This window comes from Chlamydotis macqueenii, chromosome 9 (genome assembly GCF_036417535.1).
Source record: "Chlamydotis macqueenii isolate bChlMac1 chromosome 9, bChlMac1.mat, whole genome shotgun sequence".
NCBI classification, from domain to species: domain Eukaryota; kingdom Metazoa; phylum Chordata; class Aves; order Otidiformes; family Otididae; genus Chlamydotis; species Chlamydotis macqueenii.
In genome coordinates, this window is record NC_141564.1 from 27,722,808 (window position 1) to 27,743,894 (window position 21,087).

At 43.6% G+C, this 21,087-nt stretch overlaps 2 protein-coding genes across 2 annotated transcripts in view; one reads left to right on the plus strand and one right to left on the minus strand.

The window, feature by feature from the left end:
• The first annotated feature begins 837 nt into the window (after nucleotides 1-837).
• Nucleotides 838-21,087, plus strand: part of LOC104485860 (uncharacterized) — a 48,300-nt gene continuing 28,050 nt past the window's right edge. Inside the window, exons 1-2 of the mRNA XM_086754162.1 lie at nucleotides 838-1,022; nucleotides 1,208-1,541. Coding sequence (XP_086610288.1) covers nucleotides 838-1,022; nucleotides 1,208-1,541 — 519 coding nt within the window. The remainder of the gene's footprint in view (nucleotides 1,023-1,207; nucleotides 1,542-21,087) is intronic.
• Nucleotides 6,825-12,288, minus strand: TM4SF4 (transmembrane 4 L six family member 4). Its single transcript, XM_010128204.2, has 5 exons — nucleotides 11,872-12,288; nucleotides 11,515-11,604; nucleotides 9,231-9,364; nucleotides 7,402-7,591; nucleotides 6,825-7,113 (listed from the first exon to the last, which is right to left on the minus strand). Exons 1-5 carry the CDS (start codon nucleotides 12,043-12,045, stop codon nucleotides 7,096-7,098), a joined length of 606 nt encoding a protein of 201 aa, XP_010126506.1. The 5' UTR covers nucleotides 12,046-12,288; the 3' UTR covers nucleotides 6,825-7,095.

The window sequence follows — 21,087 nt, forward strand, 5'->3', positions numbered from 1 at the left end:
GACATACTATTCTGTGCAAAGGCATACATTTTGAATTAAACACTGAGCACTTAGCAAATGAAATAGGTCATTTTACCATTATGTTTCAGTTTATTAGTAGTTGTTATGGCCGCTGTTGATGGTTACAGTTTTACTCATAATGCTTACAACATGCTTCCCAGTGCCACCATCACCTGTTTCCTTTAGTGGCACCTTGTAGTTCATTTACTAACACAAATGTTTCGTTACAATTTGTTTAATATAGTTATCTCTAAGCAGAAGAGTCAGCACCAAGTCCATTTGCTGTTAAGTTCTGTTTTGGGGAGTTAAATAGTGCATTGTTTTCAGTCTGATCCATTAAGAAAATACCTGTCTTCTTCCTAGGAACAAGCCATGAAACCTAAACATCTAGGTTGTATTTGAACATCTAGTCTTTACTGTCATGGTACATGACATGGGTGATTTAAGATCAATGCAACTGTTGCTATTAATTCATTTTAATGCTCTTCCTTGAATCATTCCCTTACATAATTTATTCTAATTGTTAGAATGCTTCTAACAATATGTTGCTTGAAGCTCTAGAAACTTCCACCGAACAGAAGTGCGAAGCGTGTTCGCTTCTGACGCTGTTTTGAGAAATGTGTCTGTGAAGTCGCGGCCTGTTTACTGAGGAACGAGTGTCTTCGGCTCAAGCACTGCCGGCGTGCGTGTTTGTGCAGGTCGCTCAGTTTGCGCCTAGTGATGCCAGCTGACATCTTGGAAGATCTCTCTCTTTCCTTCCAGGCGGGTCAGCAGTGCTCTCTGCAGATTGCCGCTCCTCTGTTCCGTCACCGAAGAGCCGTTACAAACCCCTGTCCGATGTCCGGCGGCCGGGCCGCGCTGACCGCCCAGCCGGCTCCGCGGCAGCCCGCCGGTGCTGTGCCTTTCCCGGACAGCCGTTACCGCGGCGGTCCCGCCCGTGGCCGTGCCCAGTGCGGAAAGCCGCTTCCGGCCGCACCGACAGCGGCAAGGCCTGCCCTGGATTCCCGTGCCGGTGTTTTCCCGTGGGTGAGCAGCGGCAGTTTCACCTCTCGCACCCGTGTCCGTAGGGTTCAGGGGTGGGGGGGGCGGACACGTATCCCCAAAATGTTATTTTTAGTGTGGTGCTTCAGTTAAAATCTTTCTTACGCTTGTTTTGTACCTGGTCCTTAGAGTAGGAATCTTTACTTCTTCAAAACGGGGTGTCTAGGTCACGCGCAGCACTGCACAGAAGTCAAGACCTCGCGTGGGGCGGGCGGCGCGCGTGTCGTTTTCCCCGGAACTCGAGCTGCGCGTTGCGGTTCGCGGCGTTGGCCAGCGCTGGGGGCGCGCGGCGCGCCGAGGGCGGGCAGAGCCGGCGGCAGCGGCGCGAGACGGCCCCGCTCGAGAGTCGCGGTCTGGCGGGAACGCCGCCGCCTCAGGTCGCCATGGCGCCCAGCGGGGGCCGGGCCGGGCGCCCTCCGGGAGGCGCCGCGGGCAGCTCCCGCCCTTTCCTCTGGAGCGAGCCGGCCCCGCGGGGGCGGGAGGACGGAGGCCGGCGGCAGGTAGGAGAGAGCGGGCGAGGGCAGGCGCTGGCGCCTCCTCGGGCGGTGGCGGCGGCCCGCGGGGCTGGGCCGAGGCCTCCGCCTGTGGGAGCTCCCGCCGCCTCGTCGGCCTGGCCTCCGCGCCGAGGGCTGGGCCGGCCCGGCCCGGCCCGAGGAGGGTGCGGCGCGGGGTGGGTCGCCCCTGCGGGGGCTGTGGCGGCGCCGGGCGGTGCTCGGCCCTGCGGAGCGCTCCCGGTGCCGTTGCCCCAGCCGGGCTGCAGCGAGCTGCCGGTTCCCCGCGGCGGCGGGCGCTGCAGCCCGCGGTGCCGGCCGAACGCCCTGGGGAGCGCGGCGGGCCGGGGCGCGCCTCCGGCCAGCCGTGAAATCCGGCAGCGGGCGAAGCCGGTACAGGCAGAGGCTGCGGACGCCTGCTGGCACTGCGTTCCGCACGTGTCGGCCTCGCTCCACACGCTGCCGTACACTGCTCTTGACTAGCACAAGGAGTTAGCAGATTGAGTCTCTTTCGGTGCCTAGTAGTGATTTTTTTCTTGTTTGGATTCTTTGGATCCACAGGTGTCCTGCAGCAGATTAGCAGTGACAAGTGGAGGATAATGAAGATGTCTGTAAGAAAGTCCCGTTGTATTGGCAGAGCTTTTGTAATTTCGGTTAAACTGCCTCCTGTCTCCCAGTGAAAAAGTAATTTGGCAAGAGAAAACTTCGTGGATGTTTTATTAGGGATTTTACTCACATCCATCACTGTGATACCAGTTTCTGCCTTCTGGGGTAAAGACTCCACCCATATGAACGGCACAGAACAAGTCCCTCCACATCCTTGGGCAGGAGGGATTGTTCCAGAATTTGCTGCTGTTTGCCTTGTTGCTGGTTACACCACGAGTAATGTAGAAGCTGTGAAGGGGGAGCTAAAGTTGAGCTTGGGACAGGCGATGAACGTTCAAGACCAGAATTATGCTAGAAAACACCCTTTGCAAATGTCTCTTAACGTTGGTTATGTTACTTCCTAATTTTAGAAACTAGTTGACAGTTAAATAGTGCATCGCTCCTTGTCAGGTGACACTGTACTGTGGTTAACGTATCATATTGTTGTATATTTATTGGAGACAATCAGTAAAGAGAGCTCCAATTGTATGTGGTTTAGTTGTGCAGGGGCACCAGTTTTGTCAGGCTAGAGTTGGAATGCATGGTCTCAAAATCACGTGCACATGCTCCACATGTTGTAATCTGAGTTGTTAAATAACCTATGTGTTTCTTTTTATGTAAACTCTCAGCTGAAACAAAGCCACGCAATGTCAAAACTGCCGTGCTCTCAGCACCCTAGTCAACCAGTCACTGAGCAGCCAGTGTTTGTGAGTGAATGATGAAGCTTCAGATATGTGCATCTCTGAGATTTTATAAATTATACCAATATTTTTCCTTTAGGCTACTAGGACTTCTACACCTGTATAACAGTTGACATTTGTACACACTAAAGCTGAGTGTGGGGTTCAAGTTGGTCAGGACTACTGAGATCTGGTTTTACACTTTCAGTTCTCTCTGTTTGTGATTCCTCTCTTGCCATCATCTTTCTGCCTTTGTCTATCGTTGTCCTCTCTTTACCCGTGACTTCTCTCCCAGGAGTACCACTGGCTCTTTGCATAGTTTTCTGGTCCAGCAATCTGTGAACAGTCCTACTCCTCGATTTTGCTGGACACGTCACTCAGTAAAAACACAGAGAGCAATCTCCAGTTACTGCAGAACTGACACTGGAGATAAGTCTAATTTCCTTGAAAGTAAATGCTAGGGGAGAGCTTCAGGTGTTAACCATAAATTAGTAGATTTAGGAACACTGTTGTTGGCACTTTGAAATGCTAGATCAGCTGAGCTGCTGGTTCCGGTCCATTTACGCTTGTTCAATACAACCGAAGGCCAATGTGCAAATGCAGCCCAGATCACAAGGTGAACCGTGTGTGTCTTGTCTCAGTATCTACTATATATTAGCTCATGTTAGAAAACCACCGTGTAGTTGGGCATCTTAGAAGCACTGATTCACTAAACACCTATTGTTTTTTATTTTAGGTATTATAGCTGCCTGTCTGCTATTTCTTATCCTAAGTATCCCATGAAGATTTATGTATTCTGTTTATTAATGTATCTAAATTGTACACTGTGCAGCTACCCATCCCTTTGTTGAATGCTGATGAGAAACATTCCATGTTCCCAAAGGCTTCGTATAAATAAAACAAGACAAATGCGAGATGAGGTGCAGGACAGCTGCTAACCACAGATGAAAGGATAGATGTAAGATGGTTGCATCAGTGGGTGGTGATATAAAGGGTACTCTCAAATTCCCTAGCAATGTGGTAAAACAGGTGGGAGAGACAGCTGTTTCTAAAGAGGCTTTTTAATAATTTCTTTTATCATCTTGCATAATGTATCACTCAGGCCATTTTGCTTTTATTAATGTAACTCTTAGTACCTCAATCTAGCTATTTTAACATTTTTGCTTATTGCTCATCAGCTTTTAGTGGTTTTAAATACTTCAAGTTCTTCAGATATCTCTAGTTTAGATACAGAGTATGTGAAATACATTTTCTGAAAGCACAGGCACAGAATCATTATTTCAAGAGGAAAATTTTAGGGAGGAGATGTGGCAAACACGTTGATGAACTAGAAGCCTTAAGACATCCAGTCTGGCAAGCTGATTTGTGAAAATTTGTATCAGGAATTTCTTAGGAAGCATCTGAATCCCTCAAACTTCTCCAGTCCTCCTTATTTCCTCCTTGATTTCTTTGGGAAATTGTTCTTTTTTCTTTTTAAGTTTTAAAAGACTAGTTCTTTCTAAAAAGAGTTTTTGCTTTCAATTCTTTTTTGCCTTACCACCTTGCCCCCCCCCCCCCCCAAACAAAACGACAACACTTTTATATCTCTTCCATAGCACTGTGCCAAACACAGCTAAATTGAACTTCTGCAAAAAGATGACTGGAAGCTTTAAGAAGAGGACTTAGGAGCTACTCAGCTCGACTGAATAGAAACTGTAACCTGTGTTAAAGTCACAAGTCCAGTGTTCAGCTTCTGGAAAGTGTAGGACAAGCTTACAGGAGGACAAGATGAATACTGAGTTGTGAAAAAACATTAGTTATGATGAAAGAGTGAATTTTTTTTTGGTTTTGTCAGAGGTGAGGATTGAAATGTGATAGGAGTCTACAATTATGTAAAAGTTTGCTGTGAAGAGGAAGACTTTTCCATGAGCCCACTGGGAAGAGAACAGCATTGTGCCAGGTGGATGCATGATTACATATTAAGAAAATCTTTCTAATTTTCATAGAACCATAGAATCTTAGAATCGTAGAATTGTTTAGGTTGGAAAAGACTTCTAAGATCATGGAGTCCAACCATTAACCTAGCACTGCCTAGTCCACCACTAAACCATGTCCCTAAGTGTCGCATTTACACATCTTTTCTGGATGGTGACTCAACCAGCTCCCTGGACAGCCTGTTCCAGTGCTTGACAACCCTTTTGGTGAAGAAATTTTTCATAATAACTAAATCTCTCCTGGTGCAACTTGAGGCCTTTTGCTCTCATCCTATCACTTGTTACTTGGGAGAAGAGACCGACCCCCACCTTGCTACAGCCTCCTTTCAGGCAGTTGTAGAGAACGATGAGGTCTCCCCTCAGCCTCCTCTTCTCCAGATTAAACAACCCCAGTTCCCTCAGCCACTCCTCATAAGACTTGTTCTCCACACCCCTCACCAGCTTCGTTGTTTTCTCATCACATAGCTGGATTTAAATAGGGTATGTCCCTCTCCTTTCCATGGGTACCAATTTTATGTTGTATCAGAGATGTGGAAATTTATTTGATTTTCTAGAAACAAGGCTTCATTTACCATTTGTTTGGAGCCAGCGTGTGAAGACGATGTTCCGTATGAGAAATCAGCTTGCTCTCTAACAAGACAAGACCTGTGGGATTCACAGCAGTGACTGATCAGGTTGCGGTTCATCCTTGTCTCTGTAGCTAGTGAATTTCGCTGTTAGAATAAATGGCTGGGGCAGAGTGCCTGTACCTGGAACACTGCTGCTCTGTCCCTCCCATCGCAGAGTGTAGTGGGGAGAGTTGAAAAAACTTCAAATAAGATGAAACAACTTCTGTATGAGGGATGGATAAATGTACTAATCCTCTTCGGGCTAAAAAAAGAGACAACTGAGCGGAGATAAGAGAGACCCTATGAAATCAGGTATCATGGTGAAGAGGGGATAGGACTGGCTTGTGCTCTTGCAGGCAAGAACTAGGAGGCATTGAACATAAGGAGCACAGTTAAAACAAAGCAAGTTCTTCCTACAACATGAAGTTAGACTATGGAAGAAACAACTGGACAGCTTCGTGGAAAAGGAATCCCTCAAGAGCAGCTCAATGCAGAGATGGAAACTGTCTCAGGAGGTCCCTGGAGTACAAAGAATTCTAGGCTGAGAAAGTCTCTCTACAAGCTTCCTATATTCTTGTACTTTCTGTTTTCAGTTTCATCTTCTACAGCCATACTGTGTTGTTACATTTCTTCTGGAGAGAGTGACTGGAGGAAAATTGGTTGTGAATTAGTGAAGAAGACGGATCCCCATCTTGCTGAGCAATGGCTGTGAATTGGCCTTTCTCGCTGACTTCCTGGTGTGAAGCAGGGTGTCGTGGTGTCCAGGGTGACCCATAACACCTCAGACTAGGGATCCACAGCACTCTGTTCTTTTGCCTGTTACTTTCACCCTACACTTACTCGCACAGCAGTGCTGCTGAATACACCCACCTGTCAGACACAGTCAAGAAGAGACCTCACCATGAGGTTCATTAATCTCTTTTGTAACAGAGACTCTCTTTATAGAGAGCATTTTCATAGAATCATAGAGTGATAGAATCTTTAAGGTTGGAAGAGACCTCCAGGATCATCAAGTCCAACCGTCAACCTAACAACACCATGCCTACTAAACCATGTCCTTTAAGTGCCACATCTACATGTTCTTTGAACACCTCCAGAGATGGTGACTCTACCACTTCTTTTGGCAGCCTGTTCCAGTGCCTGATCACTCTTTCAGTAAAGAACTGTTTCCTAATATCCAAACCTAAACCTAAATTTTAATCATAGCAGGTATGGAAGAGAGAAATCCTTACCTTTCCACTTAATGTAAAAGTATACTCAAAAAAAAGTTAGACTTGTGATATTTCCGTCTGATAAATCTCCAAATAAATAGAACTGTACTACAGCCGAGCTTGTACCAGCAGCATTTGGTGATCCTCAGTTGGAAAACTGATTCAGGAGAGAAAATATTTTGTCAGAGAATCACCTCTTTTTAAATGGAAGCCGTTTTACAAAAATAAATATGAATGTGGGAGTTCAATTTCAATTATTTTATTCTATGATGAGGGGTTTCAGGAAAGCTAGAAAGGGAGTCCGGGCTTCATAACATTAGTGGGGGGAAGTGCCCTTCATTCTCATCTTCTTAGCCAGAGATGATGCATCAGAGGGTTGCTTTACCGAACAGTTGCAAAAGGGAGCCTCTCAAGATAAGGAGGGTTGTCTGCAGTATTCATATTCTTTAGACAGTTCCATCTCCCTGGAAGAATAAAAATACAGAGGTAATTTAGTGGCTACTATTCCTGTGACTTTCAAAGGTGTTTATTATTTCCCAGGGGCTATGGGAAGCTGTCAGATAAACACCATAAATATGGACTGAGATATTTTCAGCACCTGGCAACACCGTAGGGTTTCAGCTGTACTTTAGAAAACATGATCATGGCACTGAATGAAGGCTCGTTTATTTTTTCAGACTGTCATCTAGTCACATGTATATGTAACTATAATCTGCACAGAATATGATGAAATGAAACTATCAGTTGCTCACCCCACAACATCCGCAGCATTTGCAGTCCCCACAGATTGTTCCGAACAGTCCGTTCACCACCTGAATGCCACAGAGCACTGCCTGGATCCCGCTCATGATGAGCAGCAAGGAGAAGAGGGTCAGGTTCCACGGGATGACGTTTTCGGGTGACTGACACGCGTTCCACAATGTGTGGTTACCGAGGTAATTCCTGGTGAGGGGGGACAAAACAGTTGTGAAGAAGATGACGCTAGCTCGCAGAGAGGGGGTCTGTTGCAGCTGACAAGTTGTCACTGTTGTGATGTTCTGTCAGCTTCAGTACTGTGAGAAAGAATCCCCGTGATTGCGCTGGTACTACTTATCTAGAATGTGATTTTGATTGAGTTTCTAGATCAATTGAAGCAATTGATTTGAAAAGACAAGGCATCAGAAGTGAACAATCAGAAACGAGTATGTGTTAGATACAAGTAAACAGTTTTCGGTATTTTGGGAAGAAGAGATCTTAGCCAAGCATGTACCAAATGGATGTTCATCTGTGCCAAGGTCTTTTGTCAAAGGTGTTTTTGCTACTGGTGTTCTCTGGCCCTGACATCTGGCAGTGTGTAATGCACCCCCAAAGCGTACCCCTACAGATAGGGGGCTCACAGGGTCTCCTTGGGACTGTGGCACCTTTTATAACTCCTCCTTGGCAGAAACTCAGGGGAGACGGGGTGTGTCTGCCCCTAAAGATTTGTCTTAATTTACTGTATTACATTGTAATACAGACAAGTGATTTATCAAAACAGAATGATAAAAGATGAATAAACTCAGTTTTCCTAACAAATTGTTAAATGCTATAAGACCGGTCACCTCTTGCTCATTGAGCAGAAAAGAACAACCTTTGCTGTACTAGATGCCTTGTCTAAAGAACAGCAGTATTAGGTAAAAGTATTTGCCACAATTTTTACCTTCGCATTTTGATTGAATTTTCAATTGTTTAACTACTTACTATATTTCCTCTGTATATTCTTAATGCTGTTTTGTTTCTTGTGTTCTTGTCAAGCGATTCCTTGACTGCAACCAAAATTGTATTTGGAATAGAGCATATTTTTCCAAATACTCCCACAATTAGACCAAAGCAGTTGGTTTCCAGCCCTCACTGGCCCATGAACAAATAATGTGTAACACACAACATACCTCTTTTTTCTTTTTAATTGGAACTACAATCTTGCATTATATTATGCAAGAAACACTGCTAGGTCACTCCTCACTGAGGAAGACTGCATTAAATATTCTCAGGTGATGAGGGGTTTACTGCACCCGTTATCGATCTGTCCTACTCTCTTTGGTACCACATTGTACCCTCTTTTCAGTTGGACCTTTGCTGACTTCAGCCCTGAGCAACTGGATTGCTAGGGTTTCATGTTCTTCACGCCATTTCTCTGAAAGTGATAAAGGTACATGACAGCAAACGTTTGATTTGTGGAGTGTGAAGAACAGACAGCTTCCAAATTCCATAACCAAGATGAAATGACATACAGATACGAACTATTTGAATACCATAAAATTTCAATATAATGTCATTGCTGTTCATTGAGGTGGAATTTATCCCTGTATACTGCTTATCATCCCAAGAATAACCTAGAAGGCTGTGCATTTCTCTTTACTGGCTGCTTTGAAACTAACAAGTACTTGCTAGTCTTTACATCCATGCTCTTGAACCTTGTTTAGTATTGCGGTGTGTTCTTCTAAGAGCTTCTGTGTTTTAGACAAACAGTATAATTCTCATTTCTATACAATGGATTTGGAAGTTAGATTATATCACAAACTTAAAACGTGTAACTTTTTTTTTTCTGATTGTCTTATCTTACCCATCCTGGAAAGGATAGGTCCACTCTGTTCCAGTGTAACATTTAGGGCCTCTGTTTAGGGCTACTGCTGACAAAACAAAGCAGTATCCAGCTCCCAGAACTCCAATTGCAGCAAATATTATAGAAGAAAACATCTGTTGAAGAGAAAAACAATGTTATTTTTGTTTTTATTCAGACAATGAAATGTACCCTGTTAATGTGAAGGCACATTCCCTAAGTTCAGCTCTTAAAGGTAAAAATAGTAAACTCCTGAACAGCTAAAATATATTCGTTTGCAATTACATAAAAAATGTGTAACACATACCTGCACTGGTATTTAGAAACTTTGACGGAATTAGCACCATTTGCCCGAAGACGAAAGGGGCTGATGCTGACACAGTAGATGGCACTCCTCCCCTTTAGACAGTATTTATCCAGTAGACCTTGTAGTTGTTCAAGGTCCTGTGTTTCGCTGAAGTGGATGTCTTTCTCAAGAGATTATAAGCAAGACTGAAGTCGTGGACTATTCAAGGCATTAAGAAAAAAATCTGCAGTACCCTTTACATGTTAGCTTTGGTATCTTTGTCATACTTGGACTAAGTAATGCTATGTTTCCTTCCTGAGTCTCCCCTTCAGGTTTCATTTAGCATACTGCATCTCCTCGCAGGTACTTGTCATCATTAGCTCTAATAGCGCAATTGGAATGGATTGGAAAGGATGGCTTCATTTTTCTGGCCTTCCATTACAGCATTTTCACGTATACTAATATGTAAGTAAATGACGCAAAAACTAATGCCCTGCTTGGAATCTGAAGCACTTGTAGCTGTAATAGTTTGTAGGTTCTTTTATGGGATCAAAGTGATGTAGGTGGAGGGGAAAAGAAGAAACGTACTTTCAGGTCTGTGAGCTTTTATTCAGACGTGATCACAAGACTCCTGCTGTGAATGCTGGCATGCATTTTTCTGTTGATATATCTGATGGGGCTAACTTAAACGTGTTTATGTAGTAGACATCCTAATACCGGTGTTTCTGCTGACATATAAGAACAAATTCAGTTCTCAGTCATGGTGCAGTAAGGCCACCAGGACTCTTTTACTACAGTGTACTTAGTACTTGTGACTGTATTGATATTCCCAGTGTTTCAGTCAGCTGCACTCTAACATGAGTGCTCAGCAAGGTCCTGCACTGCAGAACATGGGTTGCTTTATGGGCAGCCCCGTGCGTAGACGTTTATCTTACCTACGCCAGCAGGAGCCCAGGCAGCGAGGGCTCGCGGCTGGTTGCCCCTGAGGACAACCATGAGCCCGGGTCAGTGGCATTGCAGCGCAGTGCCTTGAGCGGCAGCCTGGCAGCAAAATGTCAGTAGTTTGGTAGTTGCTAAGTTATACGTGGACTTCAAAGCTAAACTAAGATATGTTCACTGCTGACAGAAAATTGATAATACAGTGTGAAGAGAAATACGTGGCTCCATTTCCCACTCCTCCAAGTTCCACCTGCTTTGCTGGAATTGCATGAAGATAGCATCAAAGACGGAGGATTTAGGGAAGGCTCCTTGTTACCTCACACTCATGATTCTTTTCCTATTTGTTTTTTCCTTTTTTTTTTTTTTCAATTGAAAACCTGTTCCTTTTATAAAAAAGTGTAATGATATGCTTGAGCCTCATTTCAAAAGGACAGACTTTCCTAGTAGAATATTTTTTTTCTGTAATCTCATTTTTAAACTAAAATGCTTGAAATGTTTACTAGTATCTGAAGTCATCCATTTCAAACTTTTCACTTCTAGTGTGAAATTAAGCTATAAATTCAAAGTGGAGCCTGCTCTACCCAGCTGTAAGCAGGAGGTTGAATGAAGTGACCTCCCGAGGTCTTTTCCAATCTGAAATTTGCTATGAACCTGGTGAGATACTCACAGCCCATTGCATGGGTCTGCAGTGAGTTGGAATGTAGTGCCAAACTGTCAGAACAGTTTTTAAAACTGCCGAGAAAAATTGGCTAAAGAGAGAACTGTTATGCTCAGCCAAACAAAATGCAGATCTTTCAGAAATTAGTTTTAATTGTGATAGCAACTCTAAGAATCTTGTGATAGCAAAATACAACAAGGCAATACAGCTGTAGTACCTGTGGCACAGTATCAAAGGCATAACTGCTATTTCAACTTTCCAGCACTCAGACAAGTGGCAGGGCTTTGTGTCCTACACTCTGGACTGCACCTGTCTAGTCTCTCGGTGACTGTGAGCAGAAGATACATACATCGTATCAGTAACAGTTTAGCTTTTACTTTTTTGCCATCTTTCCTCTCACTTACCGCAAACCTCTTTCCACAGCTCTCATTACCACAGCATCCACAGCAATCGTTATTCTTAAGGCCCAAAAATACCAAGGCAGGAAAGATCATCTACCAATAACAGAAATACAGTTTGAATTGGGATGAATTCAAGTTACAGTTGCTTTTACATATAATAGTTCTATGTCTTTTATTTTTCCTTATCACTAAATTAAGTTATTTATTGCAAAACTGTTGGATGACTTGTAACTTATTTGCTTATCAAAGAGAATTTGCAGTGTTGGAACCTGCATTTGAGGTACTGAGGAAATTCAGCAATGCAAAGTCATGGTGTGGGTGGGGGGGGAAAGATGGGAATGTCTGAATTTGTATACTCACCAATACACCAGATCCCAAGATCCCTCCGAAGTACCAAACCTCATCTGTAATGTGTAGATTGTTTTCAACCACTGTTCCTCCCGGGAAAAACAACAAAATGTTAGCGAGGGTGCATAGCACAGCCAGGGGGATAAGAGTGGTTCCCAGGCACTTAGCACAACCTCCCGTGCACATGCTTTTTTAAAGAAGTGGCAAACAGAATTAAAGGCAGAGGAAAAATCTTTCAGTCGGTCTCAGAATTGTTTTATAAAAAGGAACTCCTCGGTGTACTTCAGAAAATCCAGTTTCTGCTGCGCCCTTAGAGGAGCTGAGCCTGTAGAATGTTCCTTCAGAGATGTTGCTGCAGTCGATCAGAAAAGCAGTGCGCTTGTTACTTATATGTTCTCGCAGCCGTGATGTCAATTTTCTGAATGTCCGTAAATGAAATTACGTTCGGTGCAGCCTCTCATTTTACTATGACAACCAATAACCTCTGTTAATATTTTACTAATGTGGATGAGACGCCTCATTATCTGGGCTCAGGTCATGGGTAGATATCCTTCTTAGTTCTGGATCATCGTTTTTACAACACATGGTCCTTCTTCACACTTCTTTGTAAAAATACTTCTTTGTAAAAACTGACATGAAAACGTAACAAATCAGCTGATGTTAACAACAGTCGTGTGCAATGGAAAAGTTCTAGTGAATTTTCTTTTCTCTGGGAAAGTTGATTTTATATTTATTTTGTGATTTCTGGAAACTGCAGGACTACAGGAAGGACTGATTTAGAAATGCTCTAATTTTAAATAGCTCTTTTCACTGAAACATTGTCATATGATGAAGATGAATCAAAACCTGAATGTATCTTCCATAGACAGTATTTTGAAATTATGGCATATGCCACATTTTAGGATAACACATACAGTTTTTTGTTTAAAGGGAGAATGTTTCACAGCATATATACCTAAGCCTATTCAATAAAGGATGGCAAGAAATTATTGTCACCACTGCCAAAATAATAATATGCATTCTTTTGTGTATTAAGAAGAACAGAGGATGGTTCCTTTGTGAGGATCACTCTTAGGAACAAACATACCTGTGGTGCTGATATCTGTCGTGCTGAGCAGACTCGTGATTCCTGAGAAAATCACACTAGTTTACTTTGTAAAAAGAGTTTTATTCAGGTATTTAGTAAAACAAACTTTGAGTATCTTCTCAAGTTTGCATATAATGCGACACGATTGAAGTCCACAGGCCCTTGGTGTGAAGAGCATGCAGGCTTCTCTTGCCGGCTAACCTACCCCGCACGCACCGGAGCCCCGCTCCGGGGAAAGCAGGGCATCACACGGATACCGTCAAGCCAAGCCTTCAATTTAATGCCGCGCAACACAGGGTTAAATACCCGTACACCCGCTACGCACGCGAACGCACCTGCCCCCCTGCACCCATAGACCCATCCATGCCCGCCACGCACCTACCCCTACACTCATGGACTTATCCGTGCCTACCACGTACGTGGACGCACCTGCCCCCTGCACTTCTGGACTTATCCGTGCCCACCACGTACATGGACACACCTAACCCCTGCACTGATGGATTCATCCGCGTCCAGTGCGTGAGTTGCCACGGACCGCCCCTCCAGCGTACGTGCATCCCTTCCAACGTTACCCCACAGAGCAGATCTAGCAGAACAGCCTGGACGGTGACAGTGGTTGTTCCCAGTGGACTGGAAGATCCCTGTCAAGCACAGTGCATTCGGTGCTGGTGGCACAGATGGTTTTAGGAGGAGCCAGTAACTGATGATGCATTGAACAGTTTCTGGGAGCTGTGTTGTATTTGTTTTTCTTGTTGTGTCATTGTGACTCCTCTCTTAGCCATTTTGCTAGAAGTAGTGGAGACTGTGAACAACAGAAGTTGTTTGGTATCCATTTGGAAAGCATGACTCCTTACGTCCCACTCTGCTCAGCCAGAGCCATTGGGCTTTGGGAGATTCCTGCCGCTGGCCATGCGTGCTTCGGCCTGTATCATATCCAGCCTGGGAGCTGGATGTACCTGCCCTCCTCCTGGAACAGACACTGTGGCAGGCGTTGCCGCTGATTGTTAGTTGAGCCCCTAAAGGAGAAAGGAGCACCTGGTCCCACGTGCATAAAAGCAGCGCGCACGTGACCACTGAGGAGGGCGTCTTGAAAGGCTTATGCTCATAAATTTAACATTTCATTCCAAGAAGGATAGCTGTTATGCAACAGAAAAACAGACGGGGAAACAAATGAAGAAGTTCTGACTGACAGTGCAGTCTACAGGTGGTGTTCAGCGGGATGTCTGAAGTTAGGCCAATGTAAACAGTTTTCATGGCTTTCTACAGCCTGCTGTTGCTTCTGTGGCAAAGATTCTGAACTTGAAAACTCTCCATACTTCACCTGATGTGTTAAATGGACTCCATGACATTCCCAGTGGGTAGAGAGCATCTGTAATTTGGCTCCCAGTTACAGCATAGTGCTATAGCCATAGGGAAGGTATTTGTTGTAGCTGGAACATAAATCTTACTTTGTTGGTTTTTGGTTTTGTTTTGTTTTGTTTTCCGCTTCCATATCAGAGTAGAATGTGGCTTTTTTTGCGGTTGTGAATCCTGGCTTGCAGCAAGGGGAAAATGTTTAAATCGTATTGCATCCAGCAGCTTGCCATCCTGAAGATACTTCTGCCAGGCTCTTGCCAGGCTATGAAGCTGAGCGTCACAACAATCCTGCTCTTTCCCTCTTATTCCACTCACCAACATCGTCAGAACCACGGAGGCTAGGCAGACTCCTCTGTTCAACTGTATTCTTAGGTATGCATGGTCTTTTTAAACTACTGCCAACCTTTAAGTGAGGGTTTAAGTTACACTTACTTTCCAGCAGGGATAGTTTAGGAGGAAGCCTGAGCTGGAAAACAAAACTCAGATTGACCCAAGTATTTTTTGAGGGAAAAACGGAGTGACTTGCACACTCAGTTCCTCTCAAAAGGGTTCTTCCCTTCCGTTCTAGCCCACATTTTCCAGCTCTGGCTATCTATCTGGGAGGACCAGTGAGCCCATTGTCAAGCGTTAGCCACAACTGCTTGTCCTGGAATAAATACTCTGTTGTAGAGACTCTGAAAGCTGGTAACTGGGGTGGAGACAGTCTTTGAATGCTGTGTCATCCTATCCTGTTCAACAGCATTTTCCTAGCAATTGTGGAGTCATGATGGAAGGCACTCCTTTCTGGCGTGCTGTGAGAGGGCGTTTCCTCCTCTCCTCACCTCCTAAGTCATACGGAGTCCGTGCTGTGCAGAGAAAGGTGAAATGGCATATTTTCCTGTGGAAAAATAATAGAAATGGAAGGCCACTCAGATAGTTTGGGTAGTTTCAGGAGGATGTAAGTAGTGATGATACCTTATCAATTCTTTGTCTGCTTTCTTAAAACGCAGACAGGCAATGAATCTGCAAACTATGTGGAGACCGAGAAATGACAGGAACAGACAATTTGATACATATAAAGGAAAAATATAAATACAGCTACATGCCCTGTGGCTATATATAAACCTTCAGAGTGCATGGTAGCTGGTAGCTGTAAATGAGAAAGCTCAATAGCTGGAAGTAGTAGTAATCTCGAAACAGAACCAGATGTAGCATAGATGGTATCCTGAAAAGTAGAGTAAATTATCCTGGATGCAGCATACAGTAGTTAACCGCCTTTTCTCAGAACCTGGGCTAGGCCTCTGAGATACCACCAGTACTATTATCACAAGAAGTTCCATTTTTTTGTTGCCATGGATTTCTTGCTAATCAGATTTTTATTTTGTTCAGATAGATGAACATGGCTTAATGTGTGTTTTGATGTGGCTATTAATTTTTAATCATAGATAGGTGTGTCTTGATCAGTTCTGCTGTCAATGACTGAACTCATGAGACAGTTATGACCCAAAGTCATGAGTTCCTGCTCTCTTCCATATTCTAAATGCAGGTTGGTTATCTGGATCTTCATAAGCTTCTTTGAGAAGTACTGATCATGCCTCCAATTAAGCCAGGGAGAATTTTGCTACAAATTTATGGGTAGGATTGGATTTATAGTAGCATAGCTAAAACCAGGTCCGTTGAAGCCTCTGCTGCTGCAAGTAAATTTGTGTGTATGTGTGTTTATATATATCTTACATATATGTCGACACACTTATCTCAAGCAAGAAATTGGTTAATGAGGAGCTCAGCATGAGCCGGCAATGTGCACTTGCAGCCCAGAAAGGCAACTGCATCCTAGGCCGCATCTAAAGCAGCGTGGCTGGCAGGTCGAGGGAGGGGATTCTGCCCCTCTGCTCTGCCCTGGTGAGACCCCACCTGCAGCGCTGCATCCAGCTCTGGAGCCCCCAACATGAGAAGGATGTGGAGCGCGTCCAGAGGAGGCCACGCAGATGATCAGAGGGCTGGAGCAGCTCTGCTGTGAGGCCAGGCTGGGAGAGCTGGGGCTGTTCAGCCTGGGGAAGAGGAGGCTCTGGGGAGACCTTAGAGCGGCCTTCCAGTGCCTGAAGGGGGCTGCAGGAAAGGTGGGGAGAGGCTGTTCAGCAGGGCCTGGTGTGACAGGATGAGGGGTGATGGTTTTAAAATAGAGGGAGGCAGATTCAGATTGGATATTAGGAAGAAATTTTTTACAGTGAGGGTGGTGGAACCTGGCCTGGGTTGCCTGGAGAGGTGGTGGATGCCCCATCCCTGGAAACATTCCAGGCCAGGTTGGCCAGGGCTCTGAGCACCCTGATCTGGTTGGAGATGTCCCTGCTCTTTGCAGGGGGGTTGGACTGGATGGCCTGGAAAGGTATCTTCCAACCCAAAATATTCTATGATTCTGTGAACTAAATACAGAAGGAAGTACCTGCATAAGTCACTCTGAACACACTTCACACGGTGTTCTATTTCCTGTTTTTTGTTCCATTCCTTTGAGGACCAGAGGGAGGCTGGTAACTGTGGTCCATGTTCCTTTTGTTTGCGGAGAGAACACAGAAGAATGAGCTGAAAAATGTCTCGCTTCATACTGCCCTAATCTTCATTGCAGTGAAGGATTGCATTAGTACTAGCTCTCATTTGGAGAACACAGGAAAGCCCCCCAAATCTGATACCAGTGCAGTAAACCCAAGTAGACATACAGAGGGGACAGACTCTGCTGGTGATTCAGATGAGCCACTCCTTGTCGGTGAAGTGCATGGATATGGAATACGTATCACTGAGATGCTAAGGGCGGGGCCGCATAAGTGGGGCTGTGTATATGCAAACTAAAAGCCATCATCACACCCTTATCCACAGCTTTGACACAGGAGGAATTCGGTCCCTTTTCTATTCACAGACTTTTCTGGGTGCTAGCTGTGTGGTGAGAATGTGAAATCAGAGAAGGGAAAAATGTCTAAGAGTAAACTAGGTATCATGGGCTTCCCTGTGATGGTGTTTTCCTATCCCAGCCCCAGCTGCCGGACTTGCCTCTCAGATCTGAGGACAGACTGGTAACATGCACAGTTTCCCTAGAATCTTGTCTGACCTTCGTTCTCTTCCTGACATTTCTGTTCAGATAAGAGCTCGTGACAGATGTAGCTTGACCTAGGTGGCATTTTAAGTTGCACATTGATATCACTGTGAATACAGAAAAGCAAAGTATGCTAATGAAGAGTATTTAAGAGAAGTGGGCTGGAAGGCATGTTGGAACTAAACCAAGCCTGGATTCATGTCCTGTGTGGGCAGTTCTTCTATCAGTGGTCAGGAATTAGGTAGATTTCAGCTTCCAAGAAAAATCAAGTTAATTAGGTCCTAGACTGAGTATCTACTATAGGTAGATAATTGCCAGCTTAGAGTGGGAGATTCCTTTGCATCTCTAGAGAATGGAAATAGGTCAGATGAAGAAGCTTGAACTTTATGTCCTATTCCAAGTAAAGTTTTTATTCCATGTCATCACTCTGATATTTTATGGCCAGTCCTTTCTTATTAGAGAAGAATATTTGAAAATAAGTTTTGGTTTCCATTGTTGTCAGACATCTGTTTAAGTTACTGACATTTTCATTTAAAGTTAAATTATAAAGAAATTTATTTTACTAATTGGACTTTTACAGCTTTACTGTAACTCAACTTTATACTTCTTTGCTGTTCTGTTGCTTTGATTTTACCTGCCCTCGCTGCCTATTTGCCAGCTTTCCCATAAATGCCCTTTTCTACATGAAACATCTTCTCTAAAGATTTTAATAATCCCATTCCTTCATTCTCCTCAAAGCATACTCTAACCATGGGGCCAAAACTAATTGTCAACCAGTAGCAAATAGGCTTGTGGCCCCTAAACAATCTCTGATGCTTCTCTGATTTACATGACTTGTAAGTAAGTAAAAATTACATAACTATGGGTATGTAAAGCCTCTTTTTACTACTATTATGTTTGTTGAGTCTTGTGATATTTATTTTTGTACCTTTGCAGAAAAGGTATTTTGTTACGTACTAATGAAAGTTGCTTTTTTGTAAACCACAATGCCTGTAGCAGAAAACAAAGGAACTTCAATACTGCTGTGGGCCATCTAAGGACCACAGAAATACCTTTAATAATTAGTACTCAGAGCCCCGTCCAGCCTGGCCTTGAATGTTTCCAGGGACTGGGCATCCATCACCTCTCTGGGCAACCTGAGCCAGTGTCTCATCACCCTCATGGTAAAAGTGGGGCTCTGAGCACCCTGATCTGGTTGGAGATGTCCCTGCTCCTTGCAGAGGGTTGGACTGGGTGGCCTGGAAAGGTCCCTTCCCACCCAAACCCTTCTGTGATTCTATGATTCTGTAAGCAGCCAGTTGGATTTTTAGCTTTGGGATGCCTAGAACTCACCATTGTGATTTTTCTTTGTTTTTCCAGAATAAATAAAATGTTTAATTTTTAGTTACACATTAAGGATGTAGTTGCGTACCCTGTATGTATCCCTGGTTCCCACTGACTTCTGTGGGAAGCCTTGTTGGAGAAGAAATGCAGAACGGAGTTGTCTTACCAAAATCCTTCATCTTCACAGTTAAGACTGCATTATTTATCCAACATGTCTCAAAGCGCTGGGCGCTTGGCCTTGCTGTCTCTGTACTTCCTGTTGTCAGCAGTAGGCTCCATAGGCTCTGGAGCCCCCGTCCTTATGGGCAACACGTGACTACGTGTTTGCGGCCTTACCTGCAGTCACTGCTTTAGTGGAGAGCTGAATCTGAGCAAGTTGTCTTTGCATGGTTGTCGTTCATTGATTTCTGAGTTAACAAATAAATGTAAGAATGAGACAGATCATGCAGTGGTAAGTCTGATTTCTCACCAATTCTGGGAAAGTTTGTATTCTTCTTTTTATGAACCAGTTGCAAATGTATACGATCTTGGGTGTTTTGTGAACTGTATGCTGTTTGTTGACAGCTCCATGCTATCTGAAGGAAAAAGCCCTTGGAGGCAAGGATGTGATGCACTATCGCTGTTATCAGACTATTATGACTTTTTTTTAGCTTGAATTTCTCGGCTAGAGTTTTGGAGGGAGGACAGGACAACTCTCACACCTTTTCCCAGCCTCTTTGCCCCTTCAGTTCTTCCTTTGCTGTTGCAGCTTTGAGAAGCTTACCCTCTTCCTATTTTCAGAGCGTTCACATGAGGAGTGGTGCGTTTTTCATAATTCTTCTCTGACCCTCCACCAAATCACCTTGCAATCATGAAATTTGCCTTAGATGCAGCAAGAAATTGGTTGCTGTGTAAACAGACAACCAGATGGTCTAAGGCATATGAACTGGTTTGTATTACATACTGTTTGTGGCTGGTCATTACTGATTTGTTGTTATCAAATTTGCCAGGCTAGGAGTAGAATTATACTGCTGGTAACAGCATCCACATTGAACTTCATATGATCCTTGGCACTGAAAATCTTGCCTCTGGGTATGCGCTGTCCCTCCTTGTGGCATAGTTATTGTCATTGTCACTATGCAGTATCAGTTTAGACAGGGCTCTGTTGCTGAATTGTTACAAAACAAAATTATATTCTAGCTGTTCCTTCATTTAGTTACACGTTCTTTTTTTTTTTTTTCCCCAACTTGAAACTGAATTAGCTGTTACTCCCTCACTGAAAGCCCATAGAGTTTTCAGATATAGTATACTAGCATTCTGTTAGGAGCAGACTTAGAATACGTTAACTATTTCACAGATTTGTCTTTTATCTGTTTAAAGTTTCTTTTATTTCCTGAGATTTGATGTGGACTGTTTCATTTTGTCAATATAGTTATTGAAAACATTAATGATTGATACATTTTTCTGAAAGAATTTGACAGTCTGAATTTCAGAAGTGAAAACAGATTTTAAACTTACATTCTAAATCAGATCTTTTTCTTTCAAAACAAGCAAGACAAATCTTTATTGCTTTTTTTCAGGAACAACTTATATTCAGTTTTATAGATGGACCTTCACTTGTGTGCTCAAGGTCGACACAAATCGTGAATTCCTTTTTACCACTTCAGTTTAAATTCTGTCACAAAGTATTAAAAAAGTGGTGCAAGACTGTGTGCTGATGCATTTCTCACAGGAGCATGGAATATACAAGAAGTGAAGAGAAGCTCTATTTTTCTTGTTGTGTCGCTGAAATGATACCAACTATAATGAGAGGATAGATGGTTTTACCGTAAGTAGGTTAATTAATGGAGGTTTTGCAGCAGCCTCTGTTAGATTGGTTTTATTTCCATGGCAACTCTTTCTGCTTCCTGGATAACTTCATTTCAGTAAATGTAAGATTGAAGTGAGTGGAAGATAGGCCTTTCTGTGTAGTAATAAGAGGGCAACTACAATAAATTTTCATATAGTGAACAGATAAATATAAGCACTTAACTTTGTTGTGTAGGGAATGTTACAGGTTGCTGAGAACCAAATGTCAGCAAAAATACACAGGTAATTGAGAGTGAGAGCCTATTGATAGTGCCAGTTCATCCATGCTAAAAGCACATACAGGATCTCAGCTGCAGGAAATATAATGCATTGCTTTTTTGTTTTCTTTCTTTCTGATGTGAAATTTTATTGTGTTTACTAGTGTAAGTAGAGCTAGGAAACTGTTAACCTATTCTATAAAAACCCTCTTGCTCCTGTTGCTGCTTCAAATTTGAAGTTGGCTACCATGCAATTAGAAGGCCTAGAGAGAAGTTTACCAGAACACTGTTTATTCTAGAGATATATCATGTTCCTTGTTTAGGGTTTGGTTTGGTTTTTCTGAAGGCATGGA